Below are 19,601 nucleotides of genomic sequence, written 5' to 3' on the forward strand. Positions count from 1 at the left end.
GGCATCATGTCCTGCTAGGAATCAGGACTGAAGTTGGTAGTATTAATAGCCTGCACCAAATGCAGCTGTCTTGATTTTAACTTTTCTTGTCTGATTCATTTTCCTTTAGCACAGCAGTAACAACCCCTTGTCTCAATTCATAACATTTGTGTTTCTCTTATATCTGGCTGGATTGCTTAACAGCAGTTACTGTAAATGACAGGATAGGTAGACAATCTGAGATAAAATAACCATATGTCCAGTTTCACTGAAGTTTGAAATCCAAGTCCAAATAAGGACAATGAAAAACTAAGGGCCAGAGACATTGGTAGAGGATCTGAGACAAAGACAAGACTATTACAAAAGGAGGGTGGAATGAAAGGAAAAGTTAGACTTATAAAAGCCTGTCTCTGTTATTTGTTGAAGCATGTTCTGAACTGCTGCAAAGACAATTATTTGAGCACAACTGGAAGTCACCAATATAACAAAAACAAAGAATTGCAATTTACTTAGAGAATACTCAAGTTTGTAATAATTTCATGGAATATATATATTACACTTCAGGACAAATGTTGTTTTTATCAAGCCTTCCTCCAGTAGTAACTTATTTTTGTCTGACCCCTCTTGGTGGATTCAAGAATTGGTTTTAATCACGATAACAATGAACAATGAACTTGCTTTTTGGTGAGATAGCAATAATAGAATAGTGGTTGAATCCTATGCTAATTTGGAAGAGATGATCTCTCAAAGAAAAATTCCAGTTATGTAACAGTCCCTTGAGAATAAGCTGTTACTGGATAATGTAAAAAATATCTGGAGCAAATATACTGAGGGACAGCTGAGAACTTGAAGACACATTTGAAAAATAGTAGCATTTTTGTTTTGAAGATAATTAATAGGATTTGTGGTATTTGAAAAATAGTATCTTGGAAAAAAGACCTCATATTTTTTATGTCAGAATAAGAAGAGCAGGTTGAGGCAGACATCAGCCGGATCTCTGGAATTTATTTGAATGCAACTAATAGCCTTTCTTTTTTTACCTAGATTTAATTATTACAGCTGGAGGTGAAAACGTGCCTCCAATTCCAATTGAAGATGCTGTTAAAAAAGAACTTCCAATTGTTAGTAATGCTATGGTGATTGGAGATAAGAAGAAGTTTTTGTCAATGTTCCTGACCCTAAAGGTAAACCAGTTTTAATACTGCCTTCAGTGAAGTTACACACCTGCACCTAACAAAAGAATAATAATTTTGAACCATTTGTAAAAAGACCTAAAATTAGATAGGAAGATACTAGCAGTGGGAAAAAATATGTAGCAACTACAGACAAATCCTGCTGGGTCTAAACCTAGGGTTACCTGGTCTGCTAAACATCCACATATTTACTGCTGTTTCTCCTACATGTACAATAAGAGCTATTTTCTATTTAAATGCAAATTTTTATATAAGAAGTGCTGGGAGGTTGAGAAGTCTTTGTTACAGAACAACAATATCTTTATGCTTACACATGAGCAAAACCAACAAATGTTTCTGTTATGGGCAAACTCAGAAACCTTCCAACAGAAACATTTCTCTGCAATTTGTTATTTTTATAACACAAGAATGATGACTGTGGAACAAAATAATTAATAGCCTTGTTGTGGTATAAGCTTCAATTGAGAAATCACTGTTCTCCTGAAACATTTGCAATTCAGTTGTGTGAACATACCTAGTGAATGCCACTTAGGTGTTTTGAAGTTGTTTACCTCTATGACTGATACTCTCTATCTTCAGGTACAATAGAAATAGTAATTTAAGAAGTCTAGGGACAGTTCTGTCTCAAGCTGTTTACATTACACCATAATAATTCCATTGAACATGAGCTAAATGTTTCCTTGTAACAATGGAGTCATTTGGAAAATATGGCAGAAATTCAAGGTCAGAGATGGACTCTGTGGCCTAATTCATTCACACGTTTTAAGTCTGTTCATGACATCTGCATATAAGCCGAAAATATTTACATTGGTAGCCAAGTGGAAAGTAAAGCCCTTTATGATCTGTAGGTGTTTCTGCTTTTTAAGGCTTACAGAATGTTTGTGTGTTTATCCTGAGCCTTCTTCCCAAGGGGGAGGGCCTGGTCAGAGAACCTGTTAATGCCTTTTAAGAGCGAATGTTTAATGATTCACTTCATTTGATATTTTAGAGTGTGCTGGACCCAGATACATCTGACCCTACTGACATTCTCACAGAGCAAGCCAGAGACTTCTGCCACAGGAGTGGTAGTAAAGCCACCAAAGTGTCCGAGATTGTGGCTACAAGAGACGAGGTGATCTACAGAGCCATCCAGGAGGGAATCGACAGAGTCAACAGCACTGCTACCAACAGGGTTCACTGCATTCAGAAATGGATCATCCTGCCAAGAGATTTTTCCATTTCTGGGGGAGAACTAGGTAAGACTTACTGTTTTATCTTGAGGTACACAAAGTTAAAAGGCTGCTAATCTAAGAATATTCAGTAGAGGAAGAAAAAGTGGTTATGCAGTGTGTGGTAAGGAATACAAAAATTGGAGGTTTTGCTGTGCACACATTTATGAATCTGTGCTCATTTGCATGTAGAGCTCTTAAATGTCAGATTGTTTGGGGTAATTAAGCAATTTTGGTAAATTCCATATGCATTAAAGTATTAATAACTTCCTGTAATAATACTGAAAGTGATGCCTGGAATGGCTACCTAGAACAGAGGCTAGACAGAGTTAAAAGAGAAAGGATAGGTTTTTATTGAAAGGCCTTCACAAGATGTATTTTGTGAAGGCCTTTCAATAAAAGTGCAGGAGTGTCACAGAGACTACACCCAAGATGGACAACCATCACATGTTGTTTGGTCTGTTTGCATTTTGGAGGTTAATGTCCAGTTACAGCTTCGGGCAGTGGAGTCTCATTCCCCTAGTTTGCCCCCTGCCTCCCCCCCACTTCACTGTAGTTTACATGTTTCAGGGCCTGTGAAAATAAGGTAGCCTTGGGTTTCAGGCCTAGAGAGAAACTGTTTTTTCTGAATAAAGTGGGAGAACAGTAGCTGATAGGCTGTGGAGTTCGAGAGCTATACACTAAAGCAGTCCTGATCTGGAAAACATAAAAGCTAAAACTTAAGGCATCAAAAGTTTCTCCTTAAAAGAAAACAAAAAAAAGCAGCAAGATAGTGAAAGCCTGATAATGGAGCCCAAAGCACATTACCAGGCTCTTTGAATAAACTGGGAATCATTTAAAAGCTTCCAAAAACGTATTTTTAGCAAAAAAACAGTAGCCAGTTACCACTTTATCTGCAGCTCCCTTTGAAGTCCTCATGCTTACGTGGAGGCAACCTCATGTATCACACTTACTTCTCACTTTTAGCATTTATCTGTGCTGAGAGGGAGGCATGTTCTTCCCAACAGGCTCTTCAATAAAAAACTCAGGCACCAAAGCTCAAACTGAGTAGGAATTTTTGTTCCTATTTCTGGAATTGATTCTCCCTCTTTTAAGGTCCCACAATGAAGCTGAAGCGACTCGCTGTGCTCGAGAAATACCGAAATGAAGTAGACTCCTTCTATAAAGAATAAAAAGTGTTTCCTCCAAGCATTAAGAAAGATCTGTGAACAAAAGGAAGTATTTTCTCATCAAAAGCATTAACAAAGATTTTTGCTTTAAGTTTGTAGTCTACTGAACCAAACCACTTGAAAGCTGCTGTCAATTTAATTGTTCCTGATACTCACCTGATCATTTGTCCTCTTTTTGCAGAAGCATTTTTCTACAGTGTGTCCATTCTCTAATACTGCTTTTACTTTATGACCTTAATGACTAAAACATCTTTCTGTGTTGTATAAAGCAGATATAACTAAATCCTCTAGATTGAAACATAACAAGTTTTTTATACAGTCTTCCATTTTTTATTTTTTTCTTTTGTTCTACAGGATGTTTCCTGCAGCTCATGATATATTTAGCTAGATAGCATTACTACCTAATGAAACTGTCATACCACTCCAGTGATAATTATTAAAAAAATTTTAAAAAATCAAAAGGGCTGGGATATTTTTTCCCTTCCCAGAGAACACTTTCTTGTTCACTAACACATTTCAGAACCTGAAGACATTCTTGTTTCTGTAATGCCTAGAATTCACACTTCTGTGAACAGAGCAGTTTGCTTCTTAAGCCCATGTTGGAATAAGCATTATTATTTCTCATAAAAACAAATAATCAGAAGTAGGGGAATAGCTTCCTAAGACTGAAAGGCACAAAGGAATAACTACAGGAGCTCTCACATTAAAATGCTATTACAGAAACTTCTTTAAAATTGTTTACAGTGTTATTCTTTGAGCAGTGTTTGTCAAGCGTGTATCTGTATGTTCCAGTATTCACACTGCACTAATTCTGACAAACATGGGCTACATTTCTTCTTACCCATATGCAAAATAAATCATATTATGAGAAGGAAATGCTTGGCATGAAGTTGTCTAAAGGGTGTGCTGTAAGTGATCTCTGGTAGACAGCTCTAGTAGCTCACACAGGCAAGGCAGGCCACAGCCCATTATTGAGACAAAGAAATGATGCAGAACAGGATAAGGTTTCCATAAACGTTCCATTACCAATCTCACACATCTTACAGACCTAAGATTTGTTGCAAGTACCAATAATCAGCTCAATATATAAGACAAAACAGCAGCCTAGGATTATAAAAACAAAACGAGCAATAGGACTTTGAAAAGTTTATTCTTCCCCATTTTGTGCGCAATGGTAATTCAGAATTTCTTTAACAATATTAATCTGAAGGAAACAAGGAAGCAGCAGCTGGGAAAACACAGAAAGAAATGTTGCCCTATTCACAAAAAGCTGAGTGTGGGAGGAATAAATCTCCTCCAGCATGTTGTCAGACTGTATAAAAAAGCTGGGATGCTTACTTTAGAGAGTGACACAAGAAGTTGTTACTCCAAAGTTGTTTTACTTCTGAAACAACCAGCCCTAAACAGTCGTACTAGATATTACTCCACTTAGTTGCTTTCTATTAATAAAATGAAGCTGTAAGAAGCCTGCTTCTGGCAGGAGGGATAATCCTGTGCTATACTAACAAGTATGAAAATACATATTTACTTGTCAGGTGCAAGAATGGCAGCAATACCTTGATAGTTACAGATCAGAATGACTCGAGTGACAATCTGCATCTGATGGGGAGGCGAAGGGAGGGCAACGAGTTGCTTTTGCACCCATTAAGCTTAGTAAGCAAGGAAAAAATAGATTCAGATCCCCTTGAATAGGGATGAAATGTATTTCTGGAACATAGGCACCAGAGCCAAACCGCTGATCTGTCTTAATCCATTTAGGACTTGTCTCTTACATTCAGTTTCTAGAATAAAATTACTAGTCAATACAGCACGACACACTGAGCAGACTGGGCAGAAACTACAACACAAAAAGCATTCCAGCCGAAGTCATGAAATGTTTAGTGTAAATTTGTAAAGTTAATACTTTCCTCTCACAGTATATGGTGGAAGTAATTTTGTATTGTTTGCTCTCATTAGAACTATATTGTAAAGTGTGTTTCAGAGAGGAAAACTTCTAAGAATTATTTTGGTATATAGATTTGGAAAATAACTTCAGCATTAATTTTCACCCCTTGTTAATGGTTGTAAGTTTGTTTAAATACAGAAATAGATTAAATCTCTAGAATTTAGTATTTCTTAATTCATGCCTTTTGTGGGCAGGGCTGTATTTCATGAATCACCAGAGTATTAAAGTGGTTTTCTTGTTGCTTCTAACACAAAATTGCTATTTTAAGTTATTTCATACCCGTTTCTGTGCATGAAGATCATCTTGTGCTACTCTTAGGCTGAAAACCTATCTTTTTAATTTCAACAAGATCAATAAAGTAGGTTTTAAACATTAAGGTGCATTTATATTTCACTAATCCGTTACTGGTTTGTTTGCGTCATTTTTCTATGTGGAAAGTAAAACTCTCTAATTGAAATATTAGACAGTTACAGTGCCAATAAAGGAATTCACTTACATAAAAATGTTCACCAGATAGAAAAAAATAAATAAAACAAAGCACTTGGAAAAGTCCACCGAAAGCAGGCACAAGCATCATTTGTAGCCATTTGGACTAGATTTATTAATGGAGAGGCCTCAGCTAAAAAGTTTGCTCTCAGGAGATAAGCAAACTCTATGCATGTGGATATCAGGTTACATATATTGTACTCTGTGACATGTCCTTCCAGAGTCCTCAGCAGCAGCAGGAGGAGGTTTAGTCTTTGTCCTGTACTCGGCGGCAGATCTCCTCTGTGAATTCCGAACACTTGGCATTGCCTCCCAAGTCTTTTGTCAAGACCTGAAAGAAAGAAAGAAAAACATAACGTTACTGAAATGTATTATGGGGCCAGTCTTGTCTCTGAACAATTCTGGATGTTCTCATGATATGTTGTCTATGGATGGTAAATAAGGTGAGCAGGAATACATCAAGTTTGAGTTCTGAATCCCATAGAGACTTTGTCAAAAAGGACTGTGCAGGGAGAGAAAACCTGAGTATCTATATAGTACTTATAACATTACCAGATTTGAATGTGATTTTAACATGGTTTTATCCTAACTACAGGAATAAAGTGTGTGTGGTCAAAGCTCTACAAAGTGCTTTAATGGTGTAATTAATGATTAAGTATTTACATTTCAGTAAGAAGTTTCTCCTTTGGAAGTAAAATTCATATATGAAGGCTCAGCACAAGGACAAGTAATTGAGAGTAATTCAGAAATATTTGGTCTTTTTTTAACGAAACCCATGCAGAACAAGCACACATAACTCTTAGTGCTGCATGTTAACAATTCTCAAAATTTGCTTCACTTATTTAAGAGAGAGGAAATATAGTTCAAAATCTCTTTCATCAAGTACAACTCCTGTCTGGCATCATGAAAACAGTAAAATAAAAATTAAAAAGTGGGCAACATTACTTGCATTACTCCATTACATTACTCCAACCTAGCTAGATTAAAGCACTCTAGGAGATAATTAAAATTATTAGTTTCCCTCCCATACACACATCTTAATTAACTTTTTGAGGGGAAGGAAGGAATAACAAGCAAGAGAAGCAATCATGGTTACTATTTTAGGATCTTGTAATTTAAATTGCATTATGGGGCTTTTCAATTAAAAGATTGTCTCCATTGTGAGCATATAATTGTAACATTGTAAGTAGCCATGTCATGAAACTTGGACTGTTATCTTCCATGGAATTACTGACCTGCTGATGGAGGATATCATTTCCAGAGCAGTGAGTGGGAACTTTACAGGAGCACCTCTTTATTCAGTTGTAAGTTTAGATTTTAACTGGCTCCTACATACAGCAAGATAGCTGCAAACTTACAAAATGATGACAACTTTTGGTTTCAGCATTCTTGTTACTTTTAATTACAAAGCAGCTTCTCATGGTCCTGCCTAAAATAAATGAACCAGCATGACTAGCTAATCCTCTTTAACTGCAATCTTCAAAATCTTGACAACTATGTTTTCAAGAGATGGACCTGAATTTAGAAGAGTGAACCAATAACGGTAAGACCACAAATTTGTCATGTTTCAGAGCATAAGTCCCCTCTCCCCCCAGTATCCCATCTGAGTCCTTAATCTGAAGACACTCTCTTCCAAAGAGAAACATATACAATTCTCAGAGAAAAAAGTTAATACTGGATAAAAACTGTTCTTTTCTAGTCAAAAATGAGTGAAAGCCGTAAGAATGAAAGAAGAAAATAATTGAGCTGAAAAAACAGAAACAGAAGTATTACAGTCAGTACTGAAATGCTATAAACAAAGTGGATGATGAAGCCTGGGAAAGGCAAATGAGTGTCCTTCACTTCAGGATCCAGATGTTAATACATATGCTTTGTAGGTTTCATAAACTTTATAAGTGAAATGCTAAGAGTTGCTTAAAACTCTGATCCCCTTCTTGAAAAGCAGCCATCCAGTTCACTATTCTGGAGTTCATAAAGCTGTGGAAATCGAAGACAGGCATTGCTGAGACAAAAGGAATGCTACAGCCTGTCCCCTTATTACTGCAGGGCTATTTAATATCACCAAAGATAACAGAATTACTGTCCGAGGACAGTGGCACTGCTCACGCAACAGGCTAGCTCAGCAGGCCATCCCCCACCCTGGTGTGAATCTTCCATGTTAATTCTTGCTTTGATAGGATATGATTTTAATTCAGTGCATTTATTTGCACACCCACACGTTACCTTTCCATCTTTAATTGTATCGAAGCAAGCTGACTCAATCTTGGAGGCGTGTTTGTGCATTCCCATGTGGCGCAGCATCATCACAGCACTCAGAAGGAGGGCAGTTGGATTTGCCATGTCTTTTCCTGCAATGTCTGGTGCTGTTCCATGAACCTAGAAATGAGAGTAAACCTATCTGTTATGTCATTAGGGCTGATTAAAATGTCCTAGGCAATTATGCAAGCAACCTCAGCCACAGGTCTTCATGTTAAAACAGGACTTACTTTGCTGTGATACAGTCAGTGGAAAGGAGATACCAAGGCTCAAAACAATTCAGTTCAAAGACGTCAGAAAGGGAAAACTAGGTCACCTAATACCTTTAAGTTGAGCCCATCAAGTTCTATTTCATAGAATGTATTTATCATATGAAAAAGTGGGAAAATAAAGTATCGGCCAAAAATGGATATGCAAAAAACATACATGGAATATTTACCTAAACCAGTCTCTCAGGGTAAAGCTTGAGTATCTTCACAGTAAAAAAGAGTTCTAGGAAGATCTTTGTTAGATAAATGTCAGCCACATTGTATGGCATGGAAAAGTTTAGATTCTCAAGCTGAGACAAAGCTATCACTGATCTCCCTTTGTGTGTAACAAGAACTTACAGATTCAAAAATGGCCACGCCGTTGGCGCCAATGTTTCCGCTGGGTGTTACTCCAAGACCCCCAATGAGTCCAGCACACAAGTCACTGAAAAAAAACCAACCACCAAATTAAAGAATCCATGAGTTTTTCCATATATGGTTTCCTCTCTGCAAGGTATTAAAATATTTTTGTTTATCAATCAACTGCAACTATAACTTAATTTATACACCTGTACAGTCTGAGAATAATAAGGAAAAAGAGCAGATGCTGTTAGCCACCTGTACCCCATCAGAACATTGGAAAATTCTTAGAACTTAGCAGAAGATAATGTAATAAAGGAAAACTAAAAGGAAATTCTAAATACTAGAATAAAGCTGATAAGACACAGGCAAAACAAGAAGTACTAGAAGCACAGCATATGTATAGAAGTCTCAAAAACTAATTATGTACAGTTCCCTGTAACTATACAAAAATCCTACTTCCTCTGAAGGGGCCCAGAACTACTTTTCATATGTAAATTCCTTCTAAAAATGTGGAGGAATTTTGCTCAGGTAGGTGGATTACTGGTGGTTTTGTGGTGTACTGTGTGCAGCCTAAGGAACGTTTTCCAAGTGACACCAGACTAGCTTTTCCCCTCTTTATTCAACAGCCTGCAGGTCACAAGTCTGCCATTAGCAGATCATCAGATATAAGCAATCTGCATTTGGTTTCCACCAGAATTACCATGGGGAACAACAAACCAACTGTGCCTGTTGTCATCATACTGTAAGCCCCAAGCTGAACACACTGATTAACAAAGCTCTTAAAACTCTGTTTCACATCCATTCACATCCAATTATTGCCTACAAACTAAGCTAAGTTAGTCCTTAGCTTAGGACTAACAAGGAGAAAATTTTGGATGACTTTGCAGAACAATATTTTAAGCTAAAAATAAACCACTTAAGTTACAAAGAGCCTGGGGAAAAACTGAATACAGTCTGCATTTGTCACTCTAAATATTTAATGCTTAAAGAGAAGAGATTGTCTTCTACCTATTCAGTCTAAGGAATATACCTGGCATTTTGTTCATACTTTTAGAGCAGCAGGTGAGACCTCACCCAGTGGTGGCAGTGTCCTCTTCAAGAACAGACTCAAATTTATTGAAAATTTTTAGAATGATGAAATTTTTATGGACTTTCTATGAGAACTTTAAAATGGTTGATAATGAACTGTCTGAAAGGGTATTGATGATGACACTCCTCTGATTTGATCTCTCTTAGTTAATACACAGTAAGAGCTGCTGTGAGGGGCCTGTGCACACCTCACCAATTCTTAAAACAAGAGGCATTAGTCAGAAATCTGATTTTTCTTAGCATGCACAGCCTTATCACAGAGAGAGTGCTGTTTTAAGAGAAGCTTAAGAACCATTTCTTCTTATACTTAAGTTACCTTTAAATTTATTATCTGTACAAAACCAGGAGATGGATTCTAACATGTGAATAGTCAAACTTGTAAATAAAAATTCCAGTTCAGGATCTTTTCTCAATCTCTCCTTAGAGGTGTGAGAAGAAACTATTTTACATAATACACTTAATAGTCTAGATTTAAACACTTCATTTTACAGGTGTTTAATGGAATTTACCAAATAATTTTACAGATGGAAAATGTGTGCTGATAGGTTTTGCCTTCAAGACACAAAGAACCTCTAGTATTAATGTTATTCAAATATAAAATTTAATTTGACAGTAAGAAAAAGTAATACATAAAGCAAGAGCTGGCAGAATATTAAGAGGCCACACATTTAGTTCTTCAGTGACTATACAGACTGATTTAAATGTATGATGAGCTGCCTGTGTACATTATAGTCCCACAGAACCCTACACAATCTTTATTAGTGCTGAGGGTGAGAAAGTTTTTCTCCAATATCTAACCAGGCATTCATTCTCTATTTCAATGTAAGCCATTATATTCTTCACACATTTGGAGAAATTTCTGTCTGTACCATCTGAACAATATTCACAGCCTCCAGAAGCAGAAACAGATTTTTTAAAATAAAAAGTACATTCTCATCAAAAACCCCCTCCCATTAGTATATTAGTAATTGAAGCAGTTAATGTCTGTTAAGAAGTCTAAGTGCATAAGATGATCTGACTTGCATATGACCTCAGTGATTGTTGGGAAAGTATCAGTATTTTACATGTTGGGGGTTTAAAGGAAAATCTCCATACCTGAGGATGTCACCATACAAGTTTGGCATAACAAGCACATCAAATTGAGATGGATCTTGAACCATCTAGAAGGAAGTATATTTTCATTCAGGTTAAGAATTTAAACTAAAAAAAAAATAAAAATAATCACAACTAAAACATAAATACTCACATTCAGACATACAGTATCCAGATACATTTCATTAAATTTAATATCTTTACAGTTTTCTGCTGCCTCCCTGCATTTTCTCAAGAAAAGCCCATCAGACATTCTCCTGCAATTAGACAAGCAAGAGAATATTGCAGTTATTGTAAGGAAGCATTACTGGAGATAAAGAAAACTGCATGCAACAGGGGTTTAATTAGAATTCAAAGACTTGATTTGTGACTATTTATCCCTCCTAAAATATTTCTGTATCAGTAGTTTTAACAGCATACATTAATTCTCAGAAGGACTTACATTCATTTATGAAAGGCTTAGTGAATTTGTGAAGGTGATGTTACATAATATCACATGTGTTATGACTCAGGTCAGTTTTAAGTGGTGTGGCAACTGCAAAAGACACCAGCCACTTTCAACCTCAGTTTTAAAATTAATTTTCGCTGTTTAAAAGTTTCTAAAATAACAGGTTTGGGAGGAAGGATTACTACAAACTTGCTAATAAGAACATTGGTACACAATTACCAAAGCATCAGTATTGCCCATTTTTCTTAGGAGGCATTTACTTGAAATTTTCCCGTTTTACTGACTCCGAGTGTAATCAGCAGAAGTTTCACATTTGAATAAGACTTAAGCAGTTATTTATGATTAAATTTTTGCGGATTTTCTTTTTGTTTTTCTCAAAGTAAGTGTCAACATACATGATATTTGCCTTGTGCACAGCAGTCACGTGGCTTCTCTGATTGTTTCTGGCATACTCAAAAGCAAACTCTGCAATGCGCTTGCTGGCTTCCTCTGTGATCAGCTTGATGCTTTGCACAACCCCATCAACAATCTGAAAGACAGGAAATGCATCAGCAGTGCAAGTTCATTCTTCCCATTTGGAACCAAGCAGCAGAATTCTGAGTGAGGCAGAATGCATTTCACAATGGAGAAACTTTTTTATGGGTGCCAAATGTAAAAAAAAAAAATCCTACTGAACCCCAGTGAGATGGGCAAAGTTATCAGTTCTGTGTGGGAACCCAGGACATCCCTCTGGCTGTCCAGGACGGCCAGGACCCCTGCCAGGGGGCTCAGAAGCCCTGGCATGGAGCCCAAAACACCTGTGGGTTTGATTATGACCCAACCTTACATGAAGATCAGCAAGTCACAATAGTTTAAGTAGAATATTAGTGAAGTTATCAGGGAGTGGAAAAGTAGATTTTGGGGCTTCTGTTATGGGGGTTCAGGAGGCAAGATGGAGGGAACTGGGCATGTCCAGCCTTTCTCCTTCTTCTTCTTGGCCTCCATCTTCTGCTGTGATGTTGGCACTCACAGATTGGTTTAGAGTAGAAGCTCACTGTCTAACATAGGTGATGGGTATTGGAAGTGATTGTAAGCATTGTACACGTAGTTTTCAGTATAAAGACATAACACCACCCTGGGGGCAGGCAGAGTGCCTGGAACTGTCCTGCTGGACTGACCTCGGCAGGGCAGGAGAAAATTTTTTATAGATAAGAAACAATAAACAACCTTGAGACTGAGAAATGAAGAGCTCAGACTCATTCTCCAAGCGCCCAGGCTGGGAAAAGAGACTTTTAACAATCTCAGGGTGGCAGTGACCCAGAAAGGCCCTGAGAGTGCTGAAGCACAGCGGCAGCAGAGGCAGCACCCACCACGTGCTCGATGCCGCTGTACTCGCCCTCGGTGTTCTCGCGGATGGTGACGATGTTCACGTCCGTGTAGGGCGTCTTGTAGCCCTCGATGGACACGCACGGACGCACGTTGGCGTAGAGGTCAAAGGTTTTACGCAGCAGCAGATTCATTGATGGGTGCCCTGCAGCAATTGGGGTCTTCAGAGGCCCTAGAGGAAAAAAGGTACACGAGGATGAACAAGAAAATAAACCCCTCCATGGATCTGAGAGCGGAAACTATAGGTAAGGTTGGACTCCTACAGAGGATCTCCAAACTCCTGTTTAACCCTTATGCTGCAATGCCATGCGAATTCTCTGTTCTGTCAACTACTGCACAGGCACATTCATCAGTGGGGTAAAGGCCAAACTGTGAGCCTTACATGGAACAGATTTTACAAAATGTATTCATTAAAACATAGAAAGGTACTGTTCATTAGTAATGTAGTTATTGCATACTGTTGTGTATCTTAGGAATGCCTTCTGTAGAGAGTCCAAAGGTTGTTATGTACCCAATTTCAACTGCAATAACTGTCAAACTAACGGCTTGGAAATTGCAGGAACCTTTCCTGTGAGGACTGCTCGAAGATTACAGACAACCACCTGCCAGGCTCTCCCCTATTTTATTGTGCTACTCTGGCTTTACATCAAACTCATGAGAAACACAAAAGTATTTAATATCTGTGTATTAACCCCTAAAATACCTTTTAATCCCATTTTGTTTTTATCCATGGATTCTTTGGCTTCTGGGGGTATCATCCACTTCCCTCCTGGTCCTTGGATAGCCGTAACATTCCTCTCTTCCCACTGAATAGGTGCCTAAACACACACAATCTATGGTAACTTTCATGTCATAACTTTGCTTCAAGTTTTAACTATCACAAGAAGGTGTGTAAGGAATTTTGACCAGGCCTTTCTAAACAGTATTTTCTCTGGTGAGTGAGGGTTTGAACTAAAGTAATTTTTGAAAAATGTAATTAAGTAAGTGGAAATTAAATAGTGTGAGCAAATCATCATAAATGTGAATACCACAATGGCACCCTAGATGTCATATACACAAGTGCTATTTTTTAAAGGTTTCAGAGCTATTGAGTTCCTTGTATACAAGGGACAACATTTTAAAGCTGAATTCATTGAGGACTCATGATCCCCACTGACTGGAAGACTGTGTATGACATAGATATGTATCTGTTATCTCACTGAAAATCTGCACATGCTCCACAATGCTTTCTGAATTTGCATTCACCACAGGACTCTAAGTGGAGACAGGCTGCCACCCGTTCATTTCATCAGGAACGACCACAAAAGAAAAGATACATCAATAAAGAAACTTCACGTTTTCAAATCCATGTTGGATAGTTGTAATACAAAGGGAATATGCCTGGATACTGTTACTAATGTGGAACAATTTAACAGGCATCTTGCCTGAAGAGCTCTATTTCCTTTCAAGGAAACTTGACAAGCTCTAGTGAAGTTTCTCAGATAGGTAGGGGAAAGTTGTTGGATACAGTAAGTTTTCATCTCGCTGAAGTGAATGTGTTTGGCAGCACAGCAACTGGATTGCTAAAATGAGCCAATCCTTTCACACACACTTTTGACCTGCACTTGAGTCATAATAAATGAAAGAACATCCTCTGTCAGTTGCTCAGGATTACTACATCAACAAGGTGATTTCACATGACACCGAGTTCGTGTTTCCAAAAATCAAACACAGCATTTGCTCTCAAGTCTTTACTCCTCTGTCAGCTGTGTCACTTTCAAGGCGTGCCTTGCTATCACATTCCTGTCATTTATTAGCTGACGCTTCAAACTCTTTCTATTGGAAAGAAGTTTTAATAGCTTAAATATGACTTAATCTCTTAAAAGAGATTTTAAGCTTTTTAAAATATGCCTAATTAATATTTTTTTGCTGTAGTTCAATTTGCAATGCTTATAGCAAGAAAATATGACTTACTTTGGCAGCATCAAAGATCTTCATGACAGCAGCAGAAATCTCAGGTCCTATGCCATCTCCTGGGATTAAAGTTACTGTTTGTACCTAGGTAAAGAAATATCAGTAGTACAACAAATGAATGTTTGTTTTCTACATAGAAAACATCTTCATGTGTTGTAGGAACCAAGTAACTATTAGAAAACAAAATAAATTTTCCTTTACCAAGTATTCACTATGAAGAACAGCAGTCCTGGACAGGAGAAGGACTGGCTTGCTTTCCAAGGGAGTGTACAAATGTTTTGAGAGAAATGTTTAAAAATTCACCTACTACCTATTCCTATTTCACAACAGAGGCTGAATGTGAAAGGCAGATTCCTGCTCAGTACTACTTGAAATTAATTAATATAGCTTGCTTTCCTCTGGAAATCTGGAGAGCAAGTTGTATTACCTAGTTATGGCTCTTCCACATATGTCTACAATATTATCAACATGCTGCATGATACTGACACATGCTAGAAATGATTACACGTATGAAAAGATACATTCAACTTAAAAAAAAGGTCATGCCAAGCTAAACTTCTCAAGTGACCTCCTAAAAATCTCAGACCCGTTTTAAACAATACCAACTTATTTACCTCTCATAATGTCCTCAATTTTGTTTCTTTTATCATTATCAAACAAGTAAAAGAATGCACAGCTGAGGCTCAAAAAATAGAAGGAGAAGAATGTATTCTTCTTTGAAGAAAACATAAATTATGATCACTGTTCTAAGGGTATGTGCTCCAGCTCATTTTGTTTTATTTAAAGAGATCCAACAGCTTTTATGGGCTCATTATTACCTACAGAAAAGGCAGCTCACATACATTATTTGAAAAACCCCCAGCAGAATCAACTCACAGGCCAGAACTTCAGTATGTATTGACAGACTGATTTTTTAACTTTTGAGCCAAAGAAATTCACTGTGCACAACAAAAAAACCAGAGCTTCAGATAAAAGAACACTGCAGCTGAGCAAGCTGTCACTGATGAAATGCCTTGAGAACAGTATAGTGCTGTCTGTCAGCACTGCAGGGCTCCACCTGAGCCTGAAACTGTTGTGTTTTCACTAGAACCAGGGGTGCCTCACATTCTGATTCTTATACTGTATAAGTGACCCTTCAGTTTCTTTTCTAACTTTGTACCGGCTGTTCTACAAAACTTATCATGTTAGATAAGTTCCTCTAAAAGCCACAGTTCCTCTTTAAGATTAAGTCCTGCTTAAGAGTGCTGAGCCCTGCTCCTGTCTTCACCAAAAAGAAGGCCCATGGGCACTTCAAACACATACACAAAGAAGAAGGTAAAACATCTACAGGGAAATTCACAACGTCTAAGATAGTTTAAAGAGGACCTTGAAAAGGCAGAATTTTAGATGCAAGGAGTTCTAAAAGCAGCAGTAAAGTAAATCTAGTGCCTAGAGGGAAGTCTGCAAAAGAAAGAAAATGAGAAGCTTCTCAACAATCTTTCTGCTTTGCCCAATATATATTTGCTCATTCCCAGATGAATTCCAGAAGACTGACTTATGTCTGTATTTTGTGAAAACTTTCCACACCACTTCTATTTTTTGCTAGAGCCTTTTATATTCTCACATTGATGTACAATTGCCAATGACAACGATTAACTGATATAAATCCAGGATGGCATTAAGAGCACGCATGTTCACTTGTTTGACCCTTATTTTTTGGAAACGTAAGAATAACAACAGTGATCTTAAAAATTTCCAAACCCGCTTATTGAGAAACTTCTTAAAAGAAAAAAATGGGACTATTATACTCACAGCATTACCAAAACTTCTGGTCACCTTTTTTTGGCTTTTGAAAGCACCTAGCAATCGAGAAACCTGCAAAAATCCAAAGCAAAAAGATGCTCTTTTACTGCACAAACGGGATTTTACAAGTTTACCAACATTGCAGCAAATCTTCTTTTTAAAGTGATATTGCTTTAAATCTCGTATCTCAAACTAGTATAAAAATCCCAATGAAACCAGAGTACCCAGTGCTTTGCCAAGTTGCAGTCGAACACTCAGAGCAGCAACGCCTTGTGGGTATTCTTAGCACAAGGTGAGCCCAGGACAGCCGTGCTTTGCCCCATGCTCCTGGCCTGCCTGGGGGCCCCTGCACCCCACCTGCAGTCCTCTCACACATGATGTTGGAAGCAAACATGCAGGAAAGCAGCAACTCTAACTAAATACATCATATGCTAAGGACAAAGACATGCGGAAAGCAAAGTGAAAAACCAAACGCTTCACTGGACAGTATCTTTACACATTTTAGGTGATGTTTCCAAAACTACTTTACATTTTAGTGTCACTTCTTCCATTCAAACTGTGGTGAATTTTGTTCTTCTACCTTTTATACCTGTAGGTGTTGTACTGTTGCCTTCTGCATGCCTGATGGTTTTTTAAAAGTGGAACTGAAATGCACATTGAAGACAAAATTCACCATACCAACAAGTCTACACATCACAGTTAAAGAATTACATTTTCTGAGTATTCTGAACTGGCATTAAGCTTCAAAACTGGGATGGTATCGAAGCTTGGGCTCTTGCCCAGCTGAGCACCATGGACAAAATCCCCACTCTGCAGAAAAATCACGGCCTCCCAATCTTAACCTCTCTAGGATTATTGATGCCTCTGGGACTTAAGAGCCAGAAGACTTCTAACTGCTCACCCTACTTCAATTCTGCCATACTCACATATGCAGGCTGTCTGCAGCTATCAGGCTAGAAATGACTTTGACAATTTGTATTCCTCTCCTGTCCCACCTGCATTTGTTATTTCTTTACTGACAGAATGGTGTGTTGCAAAAGGAACAAACTATGTTGGCACCAAGAGAAACAACTAGAAATAATACAATTCTCATATTGTAACGATAATAAATTAATATATTATAAAATAATATAATTATCGTATTGCAATGAACACTGGGGGAGAAGTAATCTAAGCTAGATCTATTTTTACTTGTAGCCCCACATGAGATGTACAAGGTCACTGCAACAGGCAAGCAGAGTTTACCAAAGCAGGCCCTATGGTTGAGGATGAAGGCAGAGCAATCAAATGAAAATGTGAGGCTGACTGTACAGGGTGTTCTCATGGTACAGTTCCTGCACAAAGAATCAGGATTCACATTCCAGAGTAGCCCTGGAAAGGGCACAGTCTGTCTTGTCAGAAATCACGGGCCTAGTACATTATATTGAAGTTCAACATTGGTAACACCAACAAAGAATCCACCCAAGGAAAACTGATCCATTCCGACCTTAAAGTCACGTGTCATGATTAGCTCTTGAGAGTTCTTCCTTACTTTAGCAGATAAGGTTAAATGGGGCGGCCCCAATGACTTTGACTCAAGCAGGCTGTTATTTAAAGGTACAAAATAAATTTCATTTACTCAAGGCAAAAACCCGTATTTCCGTGACATCCCCGGGATAAGGCCTGCGTTTCAGAATGGTTCAGAGCTGGAAATCCCAGAGGACAGGCGGGGGGACCAGAAAGTGGCCAGCCAGAGCCCGGTACAGTTCTGCCCCGCCGGCTCTGCAGTGCCCGGTCCCGCGGGCTCTTTGCGGCAATGGCGTTCCAGGCTGTGCTGTCTGCCCCGCGCGCATCGGGAGCTGCCCGCAGCCGCGGTGGTCCCGCCGCTGCTGTGACCTCTACGGCGCGACCTCTCCGCAGGCCGCTCCGAGGGATGGTGCGGCGCCCCCCCGGCCCGGCCCGCTCGAATAACGGCCCCCACGGCCCCTTCCCGCCGCCGTCCCGGGGAGGGGGGAGGAGGAAGGAGAGAACCCGCGAGCGCCGCGGGGCCGCCATTCGGCCCGAGCCCCGCGGCCATTCCCCCTCGGAGCGCTGCCAGGGCCCGGCAGCACTGCGACCTTGCGGCCGGGCGGCCGCGCCTCAGGCGCCACCAAGCTCCGGGCGCGTGTCGGGCGCCGCGGATTAGGGTCCGGCCCGTCCCCCTGCCTACCGTGGGCATCCACGCGGCCGCGGCCATGACGCTCCCGGGCACCGCGGCTGCCAAGGCCCGAGAGCTCCGCGCCCGCCGCTAAACCGGAACCGGCGCGCGGGGAGCGGCGGCCCCGCCCCGCTCCGCGAAGTCCCGCCCCGGGACCGCCGCTGCGGCATCCACGCGGCCCCTCAGCTCCTGCCCGCCGACGCCTGAGGCGGTCCGAGCCTCCTCTCCGGCTCCTCGGCTCCTGCCCGCGGCCCCCTGAGGCGGTCCGAGCCTCCTCTCCGGCCCCTCGGCTCCTGCCCGCGGCCCCCTGAGGCGGTCCGAGCCTCCTCTCCGGCCCCTCGGCTCTCGCCCGCCGCTGCCTGAGGCGGTCCGAGCCTCCTCTCCGGCCCCTCGGCTCTCGCCCGCCGCTGCCTGAGGCGGTCCGAGCCTCCTCTCCGGCCCCTCGGCTCTCGCCCGCCGCTGCCTGAGGCGGTCCGAGCCTCCTCTCCGGCCCTTATCCCGCGGCCCGGTGGAGGTGCTGCCGGGGGGCTGCCGGTGCGGGAGGCGCCGAGGCGGACGGCCTGGTGCCGCCGGAGGATGCGGGTCGTTTATGGGAAAAAAGTTGTTAAGAAAGACGCCAGATTTTTCAGAAGCCTCCTAGGCCCATGTACTTAAAGTGTTAAAAACAAAGCTGTTGAAATCGCGACAATTTAAGACTTCTTTTTGCCCTCATTTCTGAGGTTAATAATAATAACAACTTGTTTCGTTATTTTTAAAAGCTGATTCTGTGTCAGTTGGAGGAGCGGCGGGGGCCCGGAGGCGCCTCACGGAGCCGCGGGACCGGCCCGCCCGGGGCGGCGCATGGGCCGG

General features: G+C 40.2%; 2 protein-coding genes across 2 annotated transcripts in view; one reads left to right on the top strand and one right to left on the bottom strand.

The window, feature by feature from the left end:
* Nucleotides 1-5,870, top strand: part of ACSBG1 (acyl-CoA synthetase bubblegum family member 1) — a 35,229-nt gene extending 29,359 nt beyond the window's left edge. Inside the window, 3 exon segments of the mRNA XM_036389756.1 lie at nt 1,024-1,163; nt 2,161-2,407; nt 3,476-5,870. Of these exon segments, the coding sequence (XP_036245649.1) occupies nt 1,024-1,163; nt 2,161-2,407; nt 3,476-3,552 (464 nt within the window). The 3' untranslated portion in view covers nt 3,553-5,870.
* Nucleotides 5,871-6,070: 200 nt separating this feature from the next.
* IDH3A (isocitrate dehydrogenase (NAD(+)) 3 catalytic subunit alpha) lies at nt 6,071-18,892 on the bottom strand. The gene is made up of 11 exons (XM_036389757.2): nt 18,765-18,892; nt 16,586-16,648; nt 14,795-14,878; nt 13,545-13,659; nt 12,826-13,013; nt 11,872-12,005; nt 11,183-11,285; nt 11,032-11,096; nt 8,845-8,929; nt 8,204-8,356; nt 6,071-6,311 (listed from the first exon to the last, which is right to left on the bottom strand). Exons 1-11 carry the CDS (start codon nt 18,789-18,791, stop codon nt 6,228-6,230), a joined length of 1,101 nt encoding a protein of 366 aa, XP_036245650.1. The 5' UTR covers nt 18,792-18,892; the 3' UTR covers nt 6,071-6,227.
* Nucleotides 18,893-19,601: the final 709 nt, after the last annotated feature.

The sequence above is a fragment of the Molothrus ater genome, chromosome 13 (genome assembly GCF_012460135.2).
Source record: "Molothrus ater isolate BHLD 08-10-18 breed brown headed cowbird chromosome 13, BPBGC_Mater_1.1, whole genome shotgun sequence".
Classification (NCBI taxonomy): Eukaryota; Metazoa; Chordata; class Aves; order Passeriformes; family Icteridae; genus Molothrus; species Molothrus ater.